The following is a 23700-nucleotide window of genomic DNA, read 5'->3' on the forward strand; positions in this document are numbered from 1 at the left end:
ATAATTGTTTCAATAGCAGGCGTTATTTCCTCAGTCGTTTTTTTTACGAGTGAAAACTATTGAAATAATATCTACAATGCAATAACGTTTTGACAAAATTCCTTGGAAGTATTGTTTTCATGGTCTTGACGAGAAGATTTGGCTCTACTGTTTATATTGGTAGTGTAGGTTTGTTTGTTTATTGTTTAACGTCCTTGTCGAGAATTTTTCACTCATATGGAGACGCCACCACTTGCTGGTGGAGAGCTACAAATTTTGACCTATACTCGGCACTTAGGGCCATTGAGCAGTGAGGGATCTTTTTCGTGCCAGCACCTACTGCGACACAGGACCTCGGTTTATACAGTCTCATCCGAAGGACCGGTCTCCACGTCCCACAGTGGGATTCGAACCCGCGACGTAAGGATCAACTCCTTACCTCGCGACTCTAGAGCGAACGCTCTAACCACTGCGCCACGCGGGCGACGATAGTGTAGGTAATCTAAAGCTGTAGACGAAAATATTATATACAGAGACAGGGTGTGGATAGAGGTAAGGTGGAGAGCATTGAAATTGTTTAAAAAATTCAGTAGTAAAATGGATGCCACCTTCATACTTGTATTTCATTTTTTTCAACTTTGAAAGATAAAAAAATGTTCACGTTTCAGACGAAAAACAAGTTTTTGAGAAAAAATAAGACATACATTTTTGATAACAATTTTCAACCAGAAAGTCTGTCTACAAACACTGTTGTTGAGCTGATATGCGTACCAATAGGTATGTCTATCAAAGGAATGCATATCCAAAGATGGCGGAAAGCTCGAAAATTTCGAAAGTTTACATGGCTAGATATGCTTATATATTCCTTAATGCGTTCGATGAATCAGAATGTTTTGACAATATATTGTCTTTAAACCTAGCGTTACGGAGATTAATCCATAAATGCAAAATAAATGATATTTTAATGAAAATCCAGATGATATGCCTCCCTACATAATTAGATACATGTATAGACACCGTGTCATTTTGTAAAATACTGGATATGAATACCATGAAAACATAAATCTCTCTTTCTCCCCAGAAGATGAGAAGCGAAATATATTATCCAATTTAACGAGGAAACAATTTATTGATAAAACATTTTTATGCTCCCATAATCGAAGATTATATAGTTTTGGGTCTGTCCGTCTGTCTAGTTGTCTCTCAGTTTACCTGTTAATCTCTTTGTCTGTTTTTCCGCAAAAAGGTAACCTTTCCATTAATTAAAATCAAAAGAATTAATATGCGAAGGTTTATATGAAAATTAAATGCACATAAACATTTAAGAAGTCTAAATTGTAAATAATCACCAAAGAACAAATCAAAATTGATATAAATAAAACTACAAACCATGGGGAAAAAATCTGTGATTTTTCTCCCGTGTAGGTTTAGACTGAACTCAATCAAAGTGCAATTAACGCTAGTCTTTATATTACCCATGAGAGTGGTGCGAGGCAAACAATTTCAGCAACTTAGGAAAGGATCCAAAACTTTTACTGATAAAGAAATTAAAACTGGAAACTTTATTTTCAGAAGACAAGAAGAGGCCTTTCAACATTTCTTCTGTTTTGGGGGAGGGGGGGGGGTGATCTCAATATCGTACGGGATCAATGATAAAAATGAATATAAAATAGAATATATAGAATAGAGGGCATTCTGAATTTCAAACAACATACATAATAAAATACAAAACCTCATTCAAATCAGTTATAAACATATAATGATTAGTTCCTGATTAAATGAAATGTTGAATAAAATCCCTTTATTAATATAAGGAACAAATAAGAAAGTCTGCATATATACTTAGTATTGCATACACATAACATGGCGAAATCAAATTATATATGAAGGTGCTCTATTCACATACATTGACTAATTATAAATTTTTCTACATTTCTTCTAAAAACAGGAAAAGAGGGGGGTAATTTGACATTTAAAGGTAGGTTATTTACATGTACGCCAGAATATTGAAGAGAACTGTGCAACTGTGAAGCGGCTATGTCTTTTCATGACATTCCAACTTTTTAAAGTTTTTGTTCAGATTTGTACAGTTAACACATTTCTTCACAGATCGTCTTCGTCCGATATAGAGTCTCTATCACTCAAATACCACCTGTTCCATTTACACACATATGCACGACTCGCATTTGACATATTTCCTGCTTCCTTCGGCATTATTAGACTTTATTCAGGAGTTTTCCCGAGTACAACACAAAACTGTATCGTTAACTGCTGCTCCGTCACGTTCTACAACGTCATCTTTACGAAAGCCCATTGAGCTCATTTTCGTAGGTTAAAAATATTTTTCGTGTTATAACGCGAATAAACTCGAAACTTTCGCGTTATAACGCATATATATACATATATAGTCATGTTACTCAGGAACCTGTGATCTTGACTGGCAGATAAAAACATGAACACAGACGGGGACTTCTTTGAATTTATAAATGACATTTCTCTTCAGAGGATGTAAAAGAGAATTGATGCAAGAAATGGATAGATTAGTGATGATTTTACATTTAATCTCAAAACCCTACTAATTAATAAAATGAATATTCCTTTAAAGATTTTCTTGTTTTTCACTTGCTGAATCCAGGAAATTCTTTAGACTGATTTTTTTTTCAGGAAGATCTCCACTCGTCGCTTTCTTTATCAAGGCTGTTTTTTCATCATTGAAGTTCACTATAACTTTATCACTAGTAAAGAAATCCATAATTTGACTATAAAATATACACTTTAGAAATCTGGCTTAAATTTGAGGGAATAATGTATCATTTCATGAGCTTAACGTGCCATGTGATGCTTTTTAAAGAATAATTATAACCTGGTACTGTTAATCACAAATTTATCGGGGAGAAGGGATCTACAAAAGATTATTGGGATATAGCTGGAGGTCCGGAGGCGATGTGTCTTTATCATACCTTTCTAATTCCTCCGTCCGACCAAGAGTATTAATTGTACACTCAACTGACTTCCGGCCAAATTCAACAACCGGGTTGCACTACCACACGTGAACTTTTAATTTTAGTGCCAACTTAAATTATCCTTTTTAAAATACATTATGAATGTTACCTGTTAGATTATATCTTTTGAAAAAAAATATCCACAGACTTTCGATTGATTTTAATCAAATTATAAGCAGCTGAATGATATCGCTGAGGGGCGATAAGTAAACATACATGTTATAGTTTGAAAGAGGGCAGGGTTTTTTTTCATTGGTTTTGTAAATTTTTTCAATTACTTTCAGAAGGTTACATACCAAATGATCTATATCAAAACATGGATTCACTAAGATTCATCACTCAGTGCAAAGTACAACAGTGTTCTAAATGTCAGGGTAACACAGACTTCTACTGTTTCACGTGTAAAAATGGATTGTGTCTACAGTGTAAAGAGAAGCATTTTAATTCTCTAGATACCATTAACCACGATGTAGTGATTTATCGGGAGAAAAAAAAGAATCATTCTTAAAAAGGAGCCTTGTGTTCAACATCCAGAGAGAATTTATGAAAAGTTTTGTCGCTCTTGTGAACTTCCGGTTTGTTTTGAATGTAAAGAGCACAAAAAACACCAAATACAGAACATTAGAGCAGCATATATAACAAACCGACAAAAATTTAGAGAAATCATTCAAAACATCAGAAGTGAGACACTCCATTACAGCTTTTCTCTCCTGGCAAAAATCAAAACTTATGTAGAAACTTGTCATACTTCCAACTCTGAAAGGGAAACAAATTTGTCAATTGGGGCCCGGATACTAAAGATATTCATTGTTATCGAAATATATTCTAGAAAAGCCAGATGTGAAAAATATATGATGGACAGACAACTACAACAGACAGAAAGGATGAACAGACACCTTACCAGCATAGAGAACTATGAACACAGATCTGAACATTCAGCAAACAGACCGGTAAAATTCCTAGAATTTCTAAAGAAAACCCGTGTTCCCAAAATGAAAGACATCCTAATCTTACAAAACACGCCCTGATCTCCCTCACTGATAATGGTGAATCAAACATGAACGATGTGATTCTGTTTCATGTACTGAGAGAAATTCAAATCATAGGGACAGTAAAAACACAAGCTACACCATTGGTACACAGATATATAACACTGAAAGGTCTTAGACAAGTAACCCACATTTCCCAGGTGACATCAGACCAAGTTTGGATTAATGACGATGGAACTCTTATTTTGACGAATACAGAAGGTGACACACTGCATCAGCTGACAGATGTAGAAAAGTATAAGTGTGGGATACACACAACTACTATTTCCTGTGATCTTATTTATATAGACGACTACCATAACATTAACAAGTTTTCTATAGATAACAAAACAAAATCTATACTAATAAAAAGAACAGCACCATGGAGAAGACAGTGTGTGTATTGCTCCCCCTCTAATGGAGATCTGCTAGTAGCGAGTACAACTCCATATACAGCCAAGGTAACACGGCATGATGACACAGGGCAACACATACAGACAATACAGCATTTCAATGGTCAGGAACTATATGGTTTACCTGCCTACATAACAGAGAACCGTAATGGAGATATCATTGTGTCTGACTGGAACAGGTATGCTATAATGGTAACAGATCGAGAAGGAGTGTACCGCTTCGTGTATCCAGAACCCTCCTCATCATCGAAGGTAGAACTATATGGAATTTGTACAGACGCACTTTCAAACATTCTGGTGTCTGATCCTAGTACCAGCGCAGTGCATATGATTGACAAAGATGGACAGTTTCTTTCACTGATACAAACACGAAAACTAGGCATAGGTGGAGCAAAGGGCCTCAGTTATGACGAAAAAAATCACCTTCTCTGGATTGGATCGGAGTTCAACAACAGAGTGTGTGTTTACAGATACATAGACAGACAGGACTATCTGACAGATCATTGTAATTAATAAATAAGATACATATATATATAAACACACAAACAGAACTATCTAACATGTGGTGTAATTAAAAAAGGTTTTTTATTTGTTTATTTTTTAACGTCCCTCTCGAGAACTTTTCACTCATATGGAGACTCCACACTTGTCGGTGTAGGGCTAAAAATTAAGACCTTTATTCGGCACTCACGGCCTTTGAGCAATTAGGGATCTTTTTCGTGCCAGCACCTACTGCAACACGGGACCTTGGTTTATACGGTTTCATACGAAGCACCGGTCTCCACGTCCCGCAGTGGGATTTAAATCCACGACATAAGGATCAACTCCTTACCCCGCGACTCTAGAGGAAACGTTCTAACCATTGCGCCACTCGGACGACAATGAAAAAGGTTCAGATAGCGAACAGTGATTGATCATATAAATTCCACAAACAATTCATAACTGTGAATAGGGCATTAAACACTGACCTCCGGAAACTCGAGAGGTTGGATCAGGTGCCTAGGAGGAGTAAGCATCCCGTGTTGACAGGTCACACCACCCGAGCCCTACGTTTTGATCAGATAGACGGAATATTCCGTTGTCAAATTTAGTATAAAAACAAAGGCCTCACAATTGGAATGAAACACGTCCGCCAAAAAACGGACCAATAATAGGTTATAATTGCTGACAAGGTTGTTCTAAAGACCATAAAATTTACAAAATAATGACTTTAAAGGAGGTCGTCAAAATCTCTGTAACATCAACTCATCTTTCAGTAGCCTGCCTCGGTTTAAAAAAATGATCGTTCTCAAAGCATGATCATGAGATTAATAAGTTGGGAAACGGAAACATCATATGCAGGTAATTATGGCATATTACTACATAAATAAGGAAAATTGACAATGGAAATGCTGTAGTTTTGAAGTTTTTCAATATTTTACAATATTGTTGTCAGTTGATCCTTATCGTATGTAATCAGTAAAGCATCCAAATATGAATCAGATATGGCGGACTCTGTGATGTCTTTTATTTCAAGTTCACTGGGATATATCGAATCGACACATAAATGAATGTAACTATTGTAAATTGGTAAAACGACGTCGATATATCTATATGTCGAGTTGATAGCCACGACAAGTGTTTTCTCATTTTTATTGAAAAAATAGTTGTCTATGACATCAAATTCTAGTGTTTATTTTTTTTGTGAGGAATGGTTGTATAAGGTGAAGTTTAGAAATCCAGTATATGCAGGGTAGATCAAACTCAACTTGGTTGATTGGAATGAATAAAGTATCAAAAAATGAAATGTGATTTTGAAGAATTTCATCCTTAGAAAGTGAATTCTGAGTATATGTAGGATTTCCAGACATAGAATTAAAGCTAAATTCTTCTAAGATACAGTTATAATAATGAGCCTTACAGACAAAGACGATGTTGTTACAAGTTTTTTTTATGAGAATGGGAGATTATATTTTGTCTGGTTGCATAACTTGCTTGAAAAAGACAAAAGTGTAAATGAAAAAGCGTGTGAAGATAACGAACAGTGATCGATATCAAAAAAATCTATAAACAATATAAATTTGTGAAGAAGGCATAACACACGGACCCCTGGACATTCCAGAGGTGATATCAGGTGCCTAGGAGAGTAAGCATCCTCTGTTGACCAGTCACGCCCGCCTTGAGCCCTGGTGTTGATCAGGTAGACTGAACATTCCGTAATCAAATTCAGTATAAAAACAATGATTATTATACTTGCTAACAAGGTAATTATAACAACCATAGAATTTACGAGACACTGACTTTAAGCAAGATTATTGAAATCCCTGTAACATCAATTTATCTTTCAGAAACCTGCCTAGGTTTAAAAATTGATCGTATTCGGGGCATGTTCTTGAAATGACGATGGATAAGCTGAAGTCATCTCATTTGTCATACAATTTAGTTGTTAGTTGGCCCTTATAGTCTATAGTCAGTAAAACATCCAAATATGAAGCAGATGTGACAGACTCTATATCATATCGTCCTAAATTTATTTCAAATAAATTTTTACTTGCTTATATATAATGATTTGCTGGGTATAATGTAAATTCGCCCGCTATTTAGCAAAACCGGAGGATTAACTGCCTAGGATGTAATTGAAAGGTGTTTTGAAAGGTGTAAAATAAAAGATAATTCTGTATTTTTAACACAGTCATATTGTGACCTGATCAGAAGTGATACCTTGTTGAAAATGTTTATCTCCAACGAGGTCAAGCCGATGACAAATATTCAGGTTAAGTATAACCTAGCTATATCCTACGCATTTCTTTACAAATGGAACAAACAATTCAAAATTTTCTCACAAACCGACAACTCTTACAGACAGCATAATTCTTACCCTCCTCTCAATTGATAGGCAACAGTAATCAGAAACAAGAATTTCAAAATTATCAGGTAAGGTTACTTATTGTAATCAATATAAACGTTTCTTTAAAGAGTTCAAAAGATATGGGTTGTATAAATTGATTCGTGTGATAATAAACAGTAATTTATCAAGTATCGGGTAAGGGTTTAAAAATATAAAGTCTTCTTTGCAAACAGTGTAAGGTTTACGACATATTTTGCAGTAAGAGTGAAATATGGAGATAAGAACAGTATTCAAGCTCAAAGTCGATTTAGACAATACAAATCGGAAGCAGAGCAAACATGGACCTCCAAAAACATCAGAAGTGGGATCAGGTGACATGGAGTAGTGGACATCATCTGCCGACCGGTCACACCCGCCGTGTGCTCCTTGTCATGATCGGGAAAAATCTGTAGAAAATTCAGTGTGTAAAAATGGCCTAAAAATTAGTATGAAAAACGTCAGTCAGCATTTGACTTAAATACAGGTTGTATTTGCTGAGAAGGTCATTGTATCTACCATAAAACTTACGAAATGATGACTTCAAACGAGGATGTTGATATCTTTGTTTTATGGACTTGTTTTTCAAATAGCTTGCCTCGTTTTAGAAATTGTTCATACGTAGAGCATGCTCTTCCGTTTCGAATCAACTGGGAAACAAAAACCCATTATAAGATTATAAGGGTATATTGTTATACAACTACGGGAAGTTGACGATCGAAAAATTGAAGTCATCACGTTTATCATAAAGCTTTGCTGTTAGGTTACCTTTTAAGTCTTTTTCTTGTAGAATATCCAAATATGAATCAGATGTGTCAGACTCTGTGGTTTCCTTTTTCAAGCTTATTGGGATATATCGAGTCGACATATGACATATGAATGGAAGTAACTATTTTTTATTGATAATACGTCGTCGAAGTTGAAGGCCGCAGCAAAGCAAGTGTTTTCTTCTTCTCATGTAGATTTTTTAGATAAATTCTGCTTTATATGAATACAAAAAAAATCTGCTTACAAGGGTCCACAATTGGTACCCATAGTAATTCCAACAGATTGTTGAAAGACCTGTTGTACAGTACTCCTGAAGTTTCTCCTTCATTGCTGTAAATATTTTAGTGAGGACTAAAGAGGCTTGGTAGAACATTTGCTGGAACCCGCTGTGTATCCTTGTTTGTAAGGATTTTCATGGAGTTTTGGAATCCAGTATAGGTATGGTAATTCAAATTCATTTTGTTTGTTGAGAATATTAAAAAAAACATTTAAAACTGACATATGGTTTTGAAGAATTTCCTCTTTTGAAAGGGAGATATGGGTATAAGTTGGATTACCACTTGCAGAATTAAATCCTAGTTCCTCTAAAATACAATTCAAATAATGAACCTTACAAACAATGACAATGTTGTTACCTGCTTTGTCAGCTGGGACCAGTACATACTGATCGTGTAATCTAATTCCTTTTACTTCTACATTATCTAAGACAAAAGGATGATTTTCATATTGCCCCTCAGGCGCATAATGCGCTATTTTAACATCCATCTGATACATTTTATCCTGACGTTTTTCATACCTATTGTTAGGCCATTATTTACACACTGAATTGTCGACGATTTTTTTTTCGATATTTCCCGATCATGACAAGGAGCACACGGCGGGTGTGACCGGTCGGCAGGGGATGCTCACTCCTTCATGGCACCTGATCCCACCTCTGATGTTTTGGAGGTCAGTGTTTGCTCTGCTCCTATTTTGTAATGGACTTTTGAGCTTGAATACTGTTCGTTATCTCCATATATTCAACCATTCTGATAACGTTTCAAGGTCTTCTTTATCATATTTAGCCCATGGTCTGGTGTATTCTTCTACTGAATTCATAATATTTATTAAATTATGACGCCAGGTGAAAGATCGGGATTCCCTAAACTTCGGCCCTCTTGTAATAAGTGATTTAAGGTCCTCACTATGAATTGTATTTACGTCACCAGTAATGAAGTGTCCAGCAGGACATTAGTTGTAAGGTGAAAAAGAACATGAAAACGTTGAAGGATTATGTTTCAGATGCTCGATATCTAGGCACTGTAGAGGTTTTTTTTTATATAATTGAAAAGTTTGGAAGCAATTGTCGATGTATATTTGTAAGAAATACAAAGTGAAGTTTTTAACTTGAAATATGGTGGAATACAAGGCTGGACCTTTTTGTGATTAAGAATATTGTTTATATTAACTGCATCAATTCCTTTGTTCTTGGTATATTGAAGTTTAAGGAACATACGGGTTGTTTGAGCGGTATTTTCTTCCGCAAAACGTGGCGATTTAAAGACCCTATGATTTACAATATCCATTTTCACAGATCCAAGCCTGTATTCTGGTGTCGAAAAATCCAAATATGGACTTTCCTTGACTTTTACAAATAGACTGTTCAAAACTTTCAAAGGAGCAGAGTAAAATTTGGTGCGAATGTGACGAAGGCCTTACTGTTTATGTACATAAGGTAGTAGTGAATCAAAGGAGGCATTGTGTATAATAGGTTTATTATGAGAGCAATGTCCATGAATATTCTTACGTCTATGTGTACTGTTAGAAAGTCCAATCACATTCACATTGCTACGCTGTGGGCTTGACAGATTCCCAACACTATCGACATCGTCATTGCTACCATATGGAAAGATCGTGCCTACTTTTCTATTCCAGTATTCTTCTCGTTGTCTGTGGAAAGGTGTACTCAGTGATGGGTTATTAGATTTGGCTATTAGTATGATGGTAAATCTTTTGTAGAATTCGAACTTTCATTGACAAAATAGAATGAACAGGTAAATTGAAATGCTGGTATAGAAGCTGCTGGCCCCCGTTGTTAATTTGAAATATACGCCCCGATATTCTTTTATTTAATGAACCCTTGGTTTCACTAACATAAACAAGCCAAAAAGGGTACTTTCTATTCCGTAGAACAACATTAGAAGATTTGCAATTCAGATTTTCCCAAGTTTTGATAAAGAAGCCCTGTCCAGTAAGATTACTAGAAGACCTAGTACTCAAAATACTAGTATCACAGATTTACAAATTTTTCACAGAATATTTTGAAATAGAGCAAGTGGGATCGGAAAATAGTTTCTCTAATAGAAACTTTACATTCTTGCAATTCATTGTATGAACTATTGGTTTTATACCAAAACTTGGAATCTGAAGACTGCACATATGACATATGTATAATATCCCTGAGGATTATCTGAGGGGCACCGATTGAACTTCTAGAGTCTGCGTCCCTTATAGACTCAAAAGAGTGACGCCTTTTTATACTGATCGATGCGTCTGCCAGTATCATTTCGTTATTCTGCGTACTCATGAATGAATAAGTACCGAACGACAAGTATCCTAGGGGACAGACTGTTCACCAGCAGGGATACATGTTCGGTAGTGAAAATGAAATACAGATATAACGAACAGTATTCAGACTCAAAGTTCATTTAGACAATACAAATAGCTAGGGAGCAGAGCAAACATTGACCTCCAAAAACATCGGAAGTGGAATGAATAAATATTTGGGCAATCAATGTTCAATCATCTTGTGTTTTTATTTGTATGTTTGTATATTCAGGAATTAAATGACACATAGAATATTTTAGGATTGACAAGTAAAAATACACAAATAAAAAGTACAATTATCGATTGTTCTTCAGGTCAAGATCTAGTGAATAAATTTAGACGACCTTCTTGTGCCAGATTCATTATTACATCATACTGTGGAATCATTTAATATCGTGTGTGTGTGTGTGTGTGGGGGGGGGGGGTGTCAATGTTCGTGGACAAGCAAAATTTTATTGGTTCGTGGGGATGTAATTTCGTGGGCTGCTCGTTTATTCTGTAGATTCAATAAATGAATATGTTGACAAAATAATTGTTCGAGGGGATGTAAATTCGTAGGTAAGGGTGACCCACGAAATCCAGGAACACTGATCCCCCGCGAACAAAGATGATTCCACAGTATTTATTTCAAGCTTCCTTTATCAAGTATTTTATAGCTATCATTTAATTATGTAGAAAATGAAGAATTTCAACGGTATTCTATTTGAAATTATATGAAAAATAACTTGGATATCCATATTCAAACAAATATTATTTTAAAGAAGACATCAAGAACATACAAATAACCGTTTTCTGAGAAACTGTAGGCAATACATATCATTTGTGTGATATGGGGAAAAAGTTCCAAAATTATAGTTGATGTTCTTCTTCTTTTCATTGAAAATGATAATTTAAATCACATAATTTTGTGGTGATGCCATAGTAGACCTTATTTAACTAAGTAATATAATTAGGAACCATAAAACGAATTTGTGTCTTGTTTGAGAAACCTTTATGTTCTTTTTAGTAACAAACAAAATATTTCTTTATGAGACAACTCATTTTATAAAACTGCTAAAAATTCACGTACCCTATTCAAGTAGAAATGACAAAGCCTTATTAAAGATGGTTACAATCTGTAAAAACGGGAGAGTGATATCCTTCTTTAAAAAACGTTAACCTGCTTGCACAAGGTATAGACCCGCCCCCTTTTGGTATCTGATAGTTTCTGCATCTGTATACACTGGTCTAGACTCTTTCTGTTGTTATTTATCACTGTTTTATTAGCCTCCGTTGACTCCTTTACCGAATCAAACACCTTTCCTAATCCACTCACATTAGATTCTAGACTTTGAAAAATCAGTCTTGATATTCCTTACATCCTCATCCAGTCTGCTTACGTACGATTTCACAGAGTCGATGGATCCTCGAATCTCTCTCAAAGACACCATTTCGGCCTCAGTTGCTGTTAATCTGTTTTCCAGTTGTTCGTTTTTCAGTTCAATGTTTGTTAGTTTTGAATTCATTTGCAATAAGAGGCAGTGTATTGATGCCAAGGTCACTTCACACTTCACGTTTTCTTTGTTTTCACTACTTGTTTCATTGCCATATATAATGAAGTGACTTTCTGCTAAAAGCTTTGTAGTATCAGATGCCGACATATTTAATTTGAATGAAAATCAAAGAATCCAGAAAGTATCAAAATTCTAGCCACTTCAGTTACTTAACCGTTATTTCACTGTGCACTATACCCTACACTATAAAGTGAGCTGATCTCAAGGGCGAACCAAACACATACTCCAAACAAAGAAAGTTTCCAATAGCGCAAAAAACGGCCAAATCATTTGCAAAATCGATCAAGCTATATCACTAAAAACCACGTTATTCAATATATATACACTTACTCAATCCTCTTCAAAACATTTTGGAAACAGTATTTTTCATTTTTTTTTCACCGGAGTCCAAAACAACAGCACTTACAGGCTCGATGACCTCTGACCTCCTCCTCGCAGTAGGAATCTCAGAACTGTTAAGGCGTACTACGAAGATATCAATGGAATATAAGCGTGCATAAATACATACCTTTTTAGACTGAATATATTTTTATTATTTAATTTATTTTTATTTTTAATTATCATTTAATTTTATTTTTGTAAAGGTACTATATTATTACATGAATTTGATTTTAATTGAAATAACATTGTATACCCCGTTCTATACGGAATTTGGTTTGGTCACGTTATTTGACAGTCACGTGATAAAAGCATGTAATGTGTACTGTATGTAGGTCATAAACGAATTTCAAAATCGCAAGGACATAGTCGCCCGCGTGGGGCAGTGGTTAGAGCGTCTGCTCTAGAGTCGCGAAGTAAGGAGTTAATCCTTACGTCGCGGGTTCGAATCCCACTGTGGGACGTGGAGACCGGTCCTTCGGATGAGATCGTATAAACCGAGGTCCCGTGTCGCAGTAGGTGCTGGCACGAAAAAGATCCCTCACTGCTCAATGGCCGTAAGTGCCGAGTATAGGACAAAATTTGCAGCTCTCCACCGGCAAGTGGTGGCGTCTCCATATGAGTGAAAAGTTCTCGAGAGGGACGTAAAACAAAATACAATCAATCAATCAATCAATCAATCGCAAGGACATACCCTAATTAGAATTAAAATTTTCAGTCAAAAATTGTATCTATATAACTTGTAGTTTATGAAAAGTGCTGATGCTTTAAATAGAAATCGCATTTTATTAGTTTAAGGGGATGAAGGACACATGGTCACATGACTTTGTTAAACTACGTCATAGTCTCCATTTATATAAGTGCAAAACGTGTAAAGCATCAGTTCTTGTATAAATTTTTGACAATTTCTTTTCTTTAATTACCATCTGATATTAAAAAAATAAAAAGTTTAACATTCTTGTAAACATTAACAAATTATGAAAAAAGATTGATCCACTCCCCTGTTTCTTTAAACTGCGCATCCAAAAAGTCGGTGACGTCATACACGATTTGCTAGTACAGCAAGATCATACTCGGTGAATACAAGGGCGGTATTATTACGTAAAAACAGGTTATAATCAGTATATGATGAAGTATTTTGAGAAACGGGGAACACGAAAATTATTTTTGCATGGCTGATGACGGAAATCTTGTGTAGGTATATCTTATTTCGCTTATTTAGCTTACGTGTGACGTCATAGTTGGTTTTTCCTGTACTCGAGAAATGTAAACATGACAAGTTTTTGTCCTGCTTATGTCGTCTTTAACGATGTCCTGAGCGATATTGAGGTCAGCTTCACCATTCGAAATTTTTACAGTTAATCAATAATTTGAAGGACTTGCATTTCAACGTAAATTTAAAAATATTGAATGATAGGATTTTTTGTAAATTACGTTTTTTGTTGTTTAAGTTGTCTTAAAAAGTTCGTAATTTTCCCTATCCAGATGCAATGTGATAGATGAAACTTGCTTTTTCGAATTTTAAACCCAGTTCATACTCTGAAATATTTTAAAAGATACATGTTCACTTACATATTTTTTATATATGCTTTAAAAATCCAATTATGGACGGAGTAATGAGCCCGGAAACATGGAGAATTAAAACTCCACTTAGATACTGTAGGGCATAATATTTTTCAATCAATATCTCTAAAATAAGGTAAGAAAGCTAATGATATAACTGTTTTAAGGTATGTGGGACATACTTTATTCGAAATATACAAAATTAAAAAAAAATTGAATGACAAGTATTTTTTCAGCTAAAGGTCCTTCTTCCCTTTAAATTTCAAGTTATTTGGTTTTAGTCGAAATGTGTGTGACCTTTACCATGTCTTTTATTTATTAGTCACCTACCGGTGAAACCGGAGGGGACTATAGGTTTCCTCTGAGTCTGTCCGTCCGTCTGTCTGTCTGTCTGTCCGTCTATCTGTCTGTCAGTCTGTCTGTCTGTCAGTCTGTCCCATTTGGTTTCCCGCACTTTTCTTCTAAACGTTTGCAGATATTGAGCTTATTTTTGGTATGTGAGTGTATCTTGATGAGATACAGATCAAGTTTGCATTTCTTTTCGCTTCAATGATTTTTGACGGAATTACGACCTTTTCAATTTTTCAGGGTTTTCTGCAATTTTTTTCTAAACGCTTGCAGATACTGAGCTGATATTTGGTATGTGTCTTTACCTTGATTAGTTATAGATCAAGTTTGCATTTCGTTCCGCTTCATTGATTTTTGACTGAATTATGGCATTTTCAATTCTTAACGGGAACCAGATTACACTTGCCGGTAGGGAACTAGTATTGCTAATGCAATACTCTCAGAATGCTTGTTTGTTTAGTAATGCTCTCGATTTCAGGAAAACAGTAGCACTTTTCAAGCTAAGGAATGTTTCCATTATGCGTATTCAAAAAATGGTTAAGATCTATTAAGTGTATGCTCTTGCGAAAAGGCGATTTAATGAGGCACCTCGGCGTGAAACATGCAAACCCTGTACACAAAAACACGGTAGAATTAATTAAATACATTCTCTCGGTAGTTTTTAAATAATGGCACTAAAGAAAGGTTACAGATTCGTATTAATGGTCTACCTAAGATTTGCAAACAATATTCTGTTTAATAATGAAATGCGTTTTTCACTGTGGAAACATTACTTGATCCGCCTCTTACTGCACATAAAATGCGTCAAATTTTACCATGATGACGTCATGTCGACAAGTGCATTGCGATCAGTGACTTGTTTAAAGCTTGCTGTATGGGATTCAATTAGCGACAAACATGAATGCAGTGGTACATTTTGATGTAGTTCATCACTATTATGCAGTTTAAGACCGCAAATTATTTCATTTTCTGTTGTTGTGAGGAATTGCTATATTTGTGTGATGTCACAGTAGACATTTCCCGTATTAATTAGGCCCCGCCCCCTTTATGCAGCCTTAACAGAGCTGCGAACCGTCAACAAAGAGGACAATAATTCTGGCTATAGTTACAGTGTTACTGTAACTGGAGTTGAACTCATAAGACGCACAGCGAGTGTCAAAACAGTACGAGGCCTTTATGTTACAACGAATCTGAACGACAATTTAAATTGCTAGCTGACAGTGGATTCCCTGTGAACATTCTAGATGAGAAACGTTATGAGATTGGAAAACCAACTTTACACGAAGGAAACGTTCAAGAAAAACTAGTTTCATATTGTGTGCTCGGCACATATAATGTGAACATAGAAGCTTCACAGAAATACACTGTGTGTACCTTCTATTTAGTGAAGAGGAGAGGATGATCTCTGCTTGGATAACCTATTGCGAGTGAACTGATGAACTGAACATTATTAAAGTTATTAACAAAGTTGGAACGCATGGAGATAACGTCGAAAATGACTTTCCTCGTCTTTTCCAAGAAATAGGGAAATTCCGAGGACAGCAAGTGAAAATTCTTATTGATATATCAAAACCTCCTGTAGCATAAGGACCTCGGAGGACTAATTATAACAAACCCTGACACTGGAGTCCAAATTGTGATGAAGATTATCTTAAGCTGAAGGACAGTCTGTGTGGAGACACTCTTATTTCGTATTAAGACCCTTCAAGGTCAGTAACTGTGAGAGATGATTTTTTTATACAAGATTTTAATAGCAAAACATTATAATAATTTTTATTTTTTTTCCATTCTCAAATATATTTTTACAGCAGCTTTGCATAAAAAGAAAACATGATATTTTTAACGATGGTGTGCTTCCGTAGATTTTGACCTAAAAGATGAACTTGATTCCGCATTTGTAGTTTCCTAGTAATGGAGGAAAAAAGGCAGCAAGGAAACACATGCACCGAATGGTAAGGGTTGTTGTTCAATTTTACCAAATACATGTATGTGGTCAACCTTTTTTGTTTTAATATGCCATATATAATCAACGACGCATTAATTTCTAAGGAACGCCATGTCATAGCCTGAAATAATTGGTGTTAGATACTTATGAACTTACGATGTATGCAAAACATACTTTATTTACCATAACGATATTTCCTTCCCCCTCTGCTTTTTTACAAATCTGCCAACCGTTCACAAATAAATCACATATTTGTACAATGCTCTCGTTCAGGGGTAGTTTTATAATTTCTTTTAAAATTATATGCAAGTATCTTAAATGCATTAGTACACAAACTCGGAATTCTACAATCAAATTTCTATTTTTTTAACTTATTTTTTCCCAAATTCTTACACAAATTAGCTTGATGAACTTTCTTACTTATTTTCTATTTATAAAACTTAGATATACACTTATCCACTGACTGTGAGTGACATAGCAAATTTATCAAACCCGCGTCAGAGGCTATTCCCGGAGGACTTGCTCTTGTCCTAAAGATGAAGTATATGCTGAGGAGTTCTGGTTATGGGTACAAAGACGTAAGACATGTGCATAGGTCAACAGGAAATAATTTGAGGGATAAAGAATATGTAAAAACTGCTTCTCATGTTTTCCTTATTTTATGATGACCTTTTGCATTAATTACTGAACGACCCTCGGAGTATAGCTTTGCTATATGTGAAAAGAAGATAATGAAATATTGTTAGTTTACCTTTTTCATCATATGTTATGAGGTTTGGAATGTGCATTTAAAAAGACTTTTTTCTTTCTAAATAAGAGAAAGCTAGCATATAAAATAAATTAAAAAAGCTTTTTTTGTTCAGGTAATTTTTTTTATTTACACATTCTTTGGTTAATTCGATATTTCTGCTATCTGCTTCTATGTAAAACCGCAATGCGTGATCTATTTTTTTTTTAAATGGCCCCATTTCACTACTATCAATTCAAAGTTGTAGAATTAATTTTTATTTTGTTTTTCATCGTCTTTACATATGTAAATATGAATGACTCATATAGGGAGGTAATATGTGGAAAACGTATTTTAAAAGTTCTAAATTTATATTTTTGGTAGGAATATATAACTTTCAAATTTTCTACGCTTCATTCACTGAAAAATTAATTTCAAAGTATAAGTCTGAAACGACAGATGTTGAAAAGTGACAGAATGAAATACTAGTGTTACAGATTTATAAGTTTTTTAAATTCTCATTGTCTTTGAAACTTTGCCCTTACCCCAATCCGAATTAAGGGCTTCTACCTAAACAAAAAGAAATTAAAAAAGAAATAATAAATCTTTATTTATTGCATCTAACTTAGTGTGCAGAGTTGAAGGTTTTTGTTGTATTTTATAGAACAGGAAGGAAGGAATTTTGATATCTCTATTTCTCTTTATAGCTGATGTATTCATTTACCGGATGTATCTCATTAAGAGATACATTAAGCTTGTGCGAGAAACATACGGAAGAGTCATATGAACTCTTTCTGATACCTACTTGTTATATTTAAAAACCAAAATATTTGCTAAAAGGTCCTTTGAACTGATTGTTATCTGCAAAAAGAATTAGTCAATTTAATCACCAACATCTGAAACAAGTGAACTGTGCTGAGATTGGTCAGCTGTGAAAGGGATTTTGAAATTTAGGCTGCACTGTTAGATAACTTCACGGACACGGTGATTTACAAAAAAAAATAATTTAATTTTTTTTTTTAAAAAAATTACGCATTTAAAAGAATGACTTGTGCTTGATTAAATTACTATCTTCTGTTGATAGATATATAAAAAAAAGTCAGATCTCTTTACTAAAGTTTTAAAATATACAACGATTTTAAGTTTGCAGACATAAGACTCAGGGAGCAACAACTTGAAATTTGACAACCTGATTCCAGTTTTAAATTTCAGGTCTACAGATTTTCCAATTTTTCCCACTTAAAAATGATTTATATAGCAAGACATGGCATTTTTATTCTAAATGTCATTTATCTCTGTGTAAAACCCTTGTCATGATCACCCCTCCCCCATCCCTTCAGCAGGGTCTTGGTTAATTAGTTTTAAAAGTAATCGATTTAATTACAATTACTTTAGATTTTGAAAGTAATTGATTACAATTCGATTACATCCATTTTTAAAAGTAATCGATTACATTAGATTACTTTTCCTTCGTGTAATCATGATTACTTCTGATTACTCTAGATTACATTTATTTTTAAAAACATTTGTCCTAGTTATTCGTTTAATGCTCATATTTATGTGTTAATTCAATGTTTAGTAGAAAAATGTTTTGTTGCACATTTTATTCAGTAATCATTTATACACTCATTTTCATTGATTTAAATCAATTTTAATTATTAGCATTTTAAAGGAAATTTGGGTGTACGTGTTCATAGATGCTTGATTTTTTTAACTGATAGCCAGAATTTTGTCTAATAAAGAAAAAGAACCCATAATTTATCAATCAAATTAGATGTTATTATTGTTGAAATGTTAGCATTCAATGGAGATTTGTTATACATGTAGTTGACTATGTTGACATATTAACCTTCTAATTAACTTTTATTTGTTAGGTTTTATAGAGGCATTAACAGTAAATTAAGCTGTTCCAGAGCACATCTATTTTATCCTAGCTGCTATTTCTTATATCTCTTGTAAATAAAACAAAGTTGAGATTTATAGTGAGTTGCATTGTTTGTAGATTTTTTTTTTTAGATCAATCACTGTTCGAGTTATCTTTACCTTTTTCATTGTATAAAGAGTTACAACGACATAACAGCTCCAAAATATATGAACTTAAATCAGCCCAGTACATATACATCTGACAATAATATCTAAACAGACTAGATGAATTGCAAAACATTTTGAAAGTACTCGCTGCATAGTTCAATAGACATAATTTTTAAAGATGCCTGAACACTGTACACTGAATACACAGTCCCATTTATTAAAAGAAAAACTGTAAGTGACAGGAGTTTTAGAACCATCGGACCAAAATTGTGGAACGAACTACCTTTGCATATTAAACAATCAAAATCTATTGATGATTTCAAAAACAACTTAAAAATTTACTTCTTTAGCGACTTTGATGCTTTATTTTAATAATAACTCTAAATGTACAGTTATATATATTATATGTAAATAATTTACAGTTTTATTGTCGACGCCATTGAATACGTTTATGTAAAAACGGGCGTTTAATCAAATAAATCATTTTCAGTTTCACAATAGGAGATAAATCTATATGCACATTTCTAGCCTGAAATATAAACAGTGAAACACAACAATGTATATGAATTTATGCACTTCATTTTTACCATTGTAATCATAAAGTAATAAAAAAGTATCATGATTACAGGGCCTTTTTCAGACTAATTGATTAAATTACGATTACTTGTAATCAGAACAATTGATGATTAATGATTACTTATAATTACTCAGAAAACTGTAATCAATTACAGCTGATTACGATTACTGATTACAATTACAACATCCCTGTACACATAAGTCAAAGGTAAATGTCTAACTTCAAATGCAGTACTTTACAACCCATTTCATCGTTATGACCTTACTGAAAGCGGGGTATTTTGACATGGTTACCATCTTTTGTTACTGAATATAAACTTTAATAAGCAACTAACAACTAAATTTTATGACAAACACGGTGACTATACCTTTTCCATCATCAATTTCACTTATTTTTGCAGTAATATTCCACAATCGCCTGCCTGTGGTATTAGGTCTTCCAGATGATTCGGTTTCAAGAGAATTCCCTACATACAGCCAATCTTTAAACCGAGGTAGGCTACTGACAAAAAAAAAATGATGTTAATGGGCTGTCGAAAATCTCCTTAAATGTCTGCCTGTTGTAAATTTTATGGCAATGAAAATGACCCTGTTTTCAAACAAAATCTATCATTGGGTCGTATTTTTACTGATATGTGTCATACCAATCATTAGGACATTGTTTTTTTTACTAGTTGTGTCTAATACGGATTACTCCCTTTGACCAGATCAATACAGAGGGTTTATGGGGTGTTTGACGGATATGATTAATCCTCCGAGGAATATAACACAATCCTTTGTGTTTCCAGGGGTCTGTGTGTTTGCCCCGTTCATAATTCTGTATTCTTTTCTGTATTTATAAAATTTGTTTCTGTTTGTTATCTTCACATTCTTTTCTATTTCAGCAGATTGTGTTTCGTAGACCATTCAAATAATGGACAAACCAGAAGTCAGCACCGAATGTAAAGTTCGACAGGGTTCTCAATGTCAGGGGGACACAGAATTCTACTGTAACACGTGTAAACACGAACTGTGTATACAGTGTAAAGAGAGACATGTTATTGATCTAGATACTATATACCATGATGTTGTAATTTACCGTGAGAAATATGAATACATCCCAAAACAAGAGACCTGTGTGAGACATTCAGGCAGAATTCACCATTTATATTGTCAGTCGTGTGAACTTCCTATTTGTCTGCAATGTAAAGGACACAAAAAACACCATATACTAGACATAAGAACAGCATATAAAACAAACCGTCAACAAAACAAAGAAATTATTCAAATCATCAGGAGCCAGACTCTCTACAACAGCTGTTTTCTACTGGCAGGAATAAAAACTGATATAAAAACTTGTCACACAGAAATTTCAAATCGTCAATCAGAGATGTCAGTAAAAGCCCAGAGACTTAAGAACCTCATTCAAAATATATTATATGATGTTAAAATCAGATACGCGAGTTATATGATGAATAGACTAAAACAACAAAAGAGAAAAATGAACAGACACCTCACAAGCATAGAGAACTATGAACACAGATCTGAACAATCAGCAAACAGACCGGTTAAATTCCTCTTATTCCTGAACAAGCCCCGTTTTCTTAAAATAAAGGACACCCCTCATCTTACACAGCACGCTCTCCTCTCTCTGGTTGAGGAAATCAACAAGAAAGATGTGGTTAAGTTAGGAGAAATCCAAATCACAGAAAGAGGAAAAAGAGAAGTAAGAAATGAAAGTCTATTGAAACTGATGTCTACACCAGTGTTACAGAAATCAGTGGAGGTTACAGGTGTTAGAGGTGTAGATCACCTGTCCTTTGTCACCTCAGACCAGGTCTGGGTCAGTGATATGTACAACAATCTCATCTTGACAAACACAGCAGGTGACAGGTTATATCATCTGACAGATAGAAGTGGCAGTGGCTATGGGGGGTTATATACAGTGAATGGTATATCCGATCTTATTTATGTAGACGAGGATCGAAACATAACCAAACTCTCCAAAGATAAGGGAACCAAGTATATACTTATAAAGTACACAGAACCATGGAAACCACGCTGTATTTATTGCTCCCCCTGCAATGGTGATATACTGGTCGGAATGCGAAATGCGGATTCCGATACAGCCAAGGTATCACGATACAACGACACAGGTGAACTCTCACAAACAATACACCACAACAACTCAGGTCAGGAACTGTATGGTATACCTAGATACATTACAGAAAATCGCAATGGAGATGTTATTGTGTCTGACTATTACTTTGAAGCTATAGTGGTCATAGAACGTGAAGGAAAACACCGTTTCTCCTACACGGGACCTCCAGTAGGACCACGAGTAGCACCACGTGGAGTCTGTACGGACGCGCTGTCACATATCCTAGTGTGTGATTATAACACTAACACAATTCAGATGATTGACAAGAACGGACAATTCCTGTCATTGATATTGACAGACCAACAAGAGGAGCCATATAGCCTGGGTTATGATGACAGGGCTCACCTTCTCTGGGTTGGATCAAACAGGAACAACAGAGTGTGTGTTTACAGATATATTGAGAGGCATGACCATCTCACAGGTAATTCTAATTACGAGGGTTGTTCGAAAAGTTCGTGGACTTCTGTCATATCTTTTATACTTAATGCCATATTATATTCAAATTAGGTAGAAATGTTTTAACAAAAAATTCGTATGACGTGTAATAAAAAATTCAAAAATATCCTGATATATTTCTTAGTTATTCAGAATAAAACCTACGAAAATGGAATCGCGGAGCAGGTAAAAATTTAGTAATGTAAAATAATTTATTTTTGTCATGTCATATTTTTGTGGTTTCATGAAAAATTACTGGTTCGAAGGGATTTGATTTGATTTGATTTTGGTGTTAAAGGAGAAACATTTTAAAGCAGCATGTAATTTTCACATTTCGTGGGGGATATGAATTGGTGAGTCTTCTCTTCTCTTCGTTTCACGAAAACAAATTCCAAATTATGACATAATATTTTGCATCGTTGAACAGAAATCAATTTCAGAAAAGCATTGTCCTCATTGAGACAGGCAAAATAAGATGACGTAGTAGAATGTCACAGAGCAGCAATTAACGATACAATTTTGTGTGTACATCTCGAAAACTCCAGAATAAACTATGAAAATGCTGATGGAAGTAGGAAATATATAAAAAACGAATCATGTGTGAGTGTGTAAGGGGCGCAGGTGGTATTTGAATGATATAGGCTATCACATGAGGACGGTCTGTGTCAGAGGAAACGGATTATCTGTAAAAATCTTATCACAATTGCTGATCTTGTGAAAGCACTGTTACGCTGTAAAAATATTTAAACATTAATGAACAAATATTGCCACTATAACAATTGTTGGCAAAATAAATTTCAAGTGATAGAGAAACGTTTATAATGAGTGGGTATTGGACCAAACTGTGTGAAATGTATGGGCAGAGTACAATGTATTTTTGAGAAACTCATGACGCTATGTTTCTGACTTACAATATTGTTATGTGTGCTCCGTGGTTACAAAACATGTTAATTTTAAAATTAAGTAATAAGATATTTTTTCAACCACATAGAATGAAACTTCGTACATTAACAAAATAAATGGTTTTGAACTTGATAAAATGCTCATTTTAATTTCTTAAACTTAGCAAACAAAGACTGACATGGTTCGCAAACTTTTCGAAAAACTCTCGTAGTTAATTATTATATATATATATATATATATATATATATATATATATATATATATATATATATAGATAGATAGATATATATATATATATATATATATATATATATATATATATATATATATATATATATATATATATATATATATATGTACAGACACAGAATTATATGACGGGTTTATGTAATTAGTCTATAATATACTTGTTAACAAGGGGAAGGTGTCTAACATTTTGACTCTCGTTTGTGATGATGACAT

General features: G+C 34.3%; 1 protein-coding gene across 1 annotated transcript; it reads left to right on the forward strand.

The window, feature by feature from the left end:
* The first annotated feature begins 4038 nt into the window (after positions 1–4038).
* LOC133194307 (uncharacterized) lies at positions 4039–22407 on the forward strand. The gene is made up of 3 exons (XM_061330288.1): positions 4039–4927; positions 7298–7335; positions 20662–22407. Exons 1-3 carry the CDS (start codon positions 4039–4041, stop codon positions 22405–22407), a joined length of 2673 nt encoding a protein of 890 aa, XP_061186272.1.
* The last annotated feature ends 1293 nt before the right edge of the window (positions 22408–23700 follow it).

This window comes from Saccostrea echinata, unplaced genomic scaffold (genome assembly GCF_033153115.1).
Source record: "Saccostrea echinata isolate AGI-Se365-2 ecotype Australia unplaced genomic scaffold, CSIRO_AGI_Sech_v1 ptg000029l, whole genome shotgun sequence".
NCBI classification, from domain to species: domain Eukaryota; kingdom Metazoa; phylum Mollusca; class Bivalvia; order Ostreida; family Ostreidae; genus Saccostrea; species Saccostrea echinata.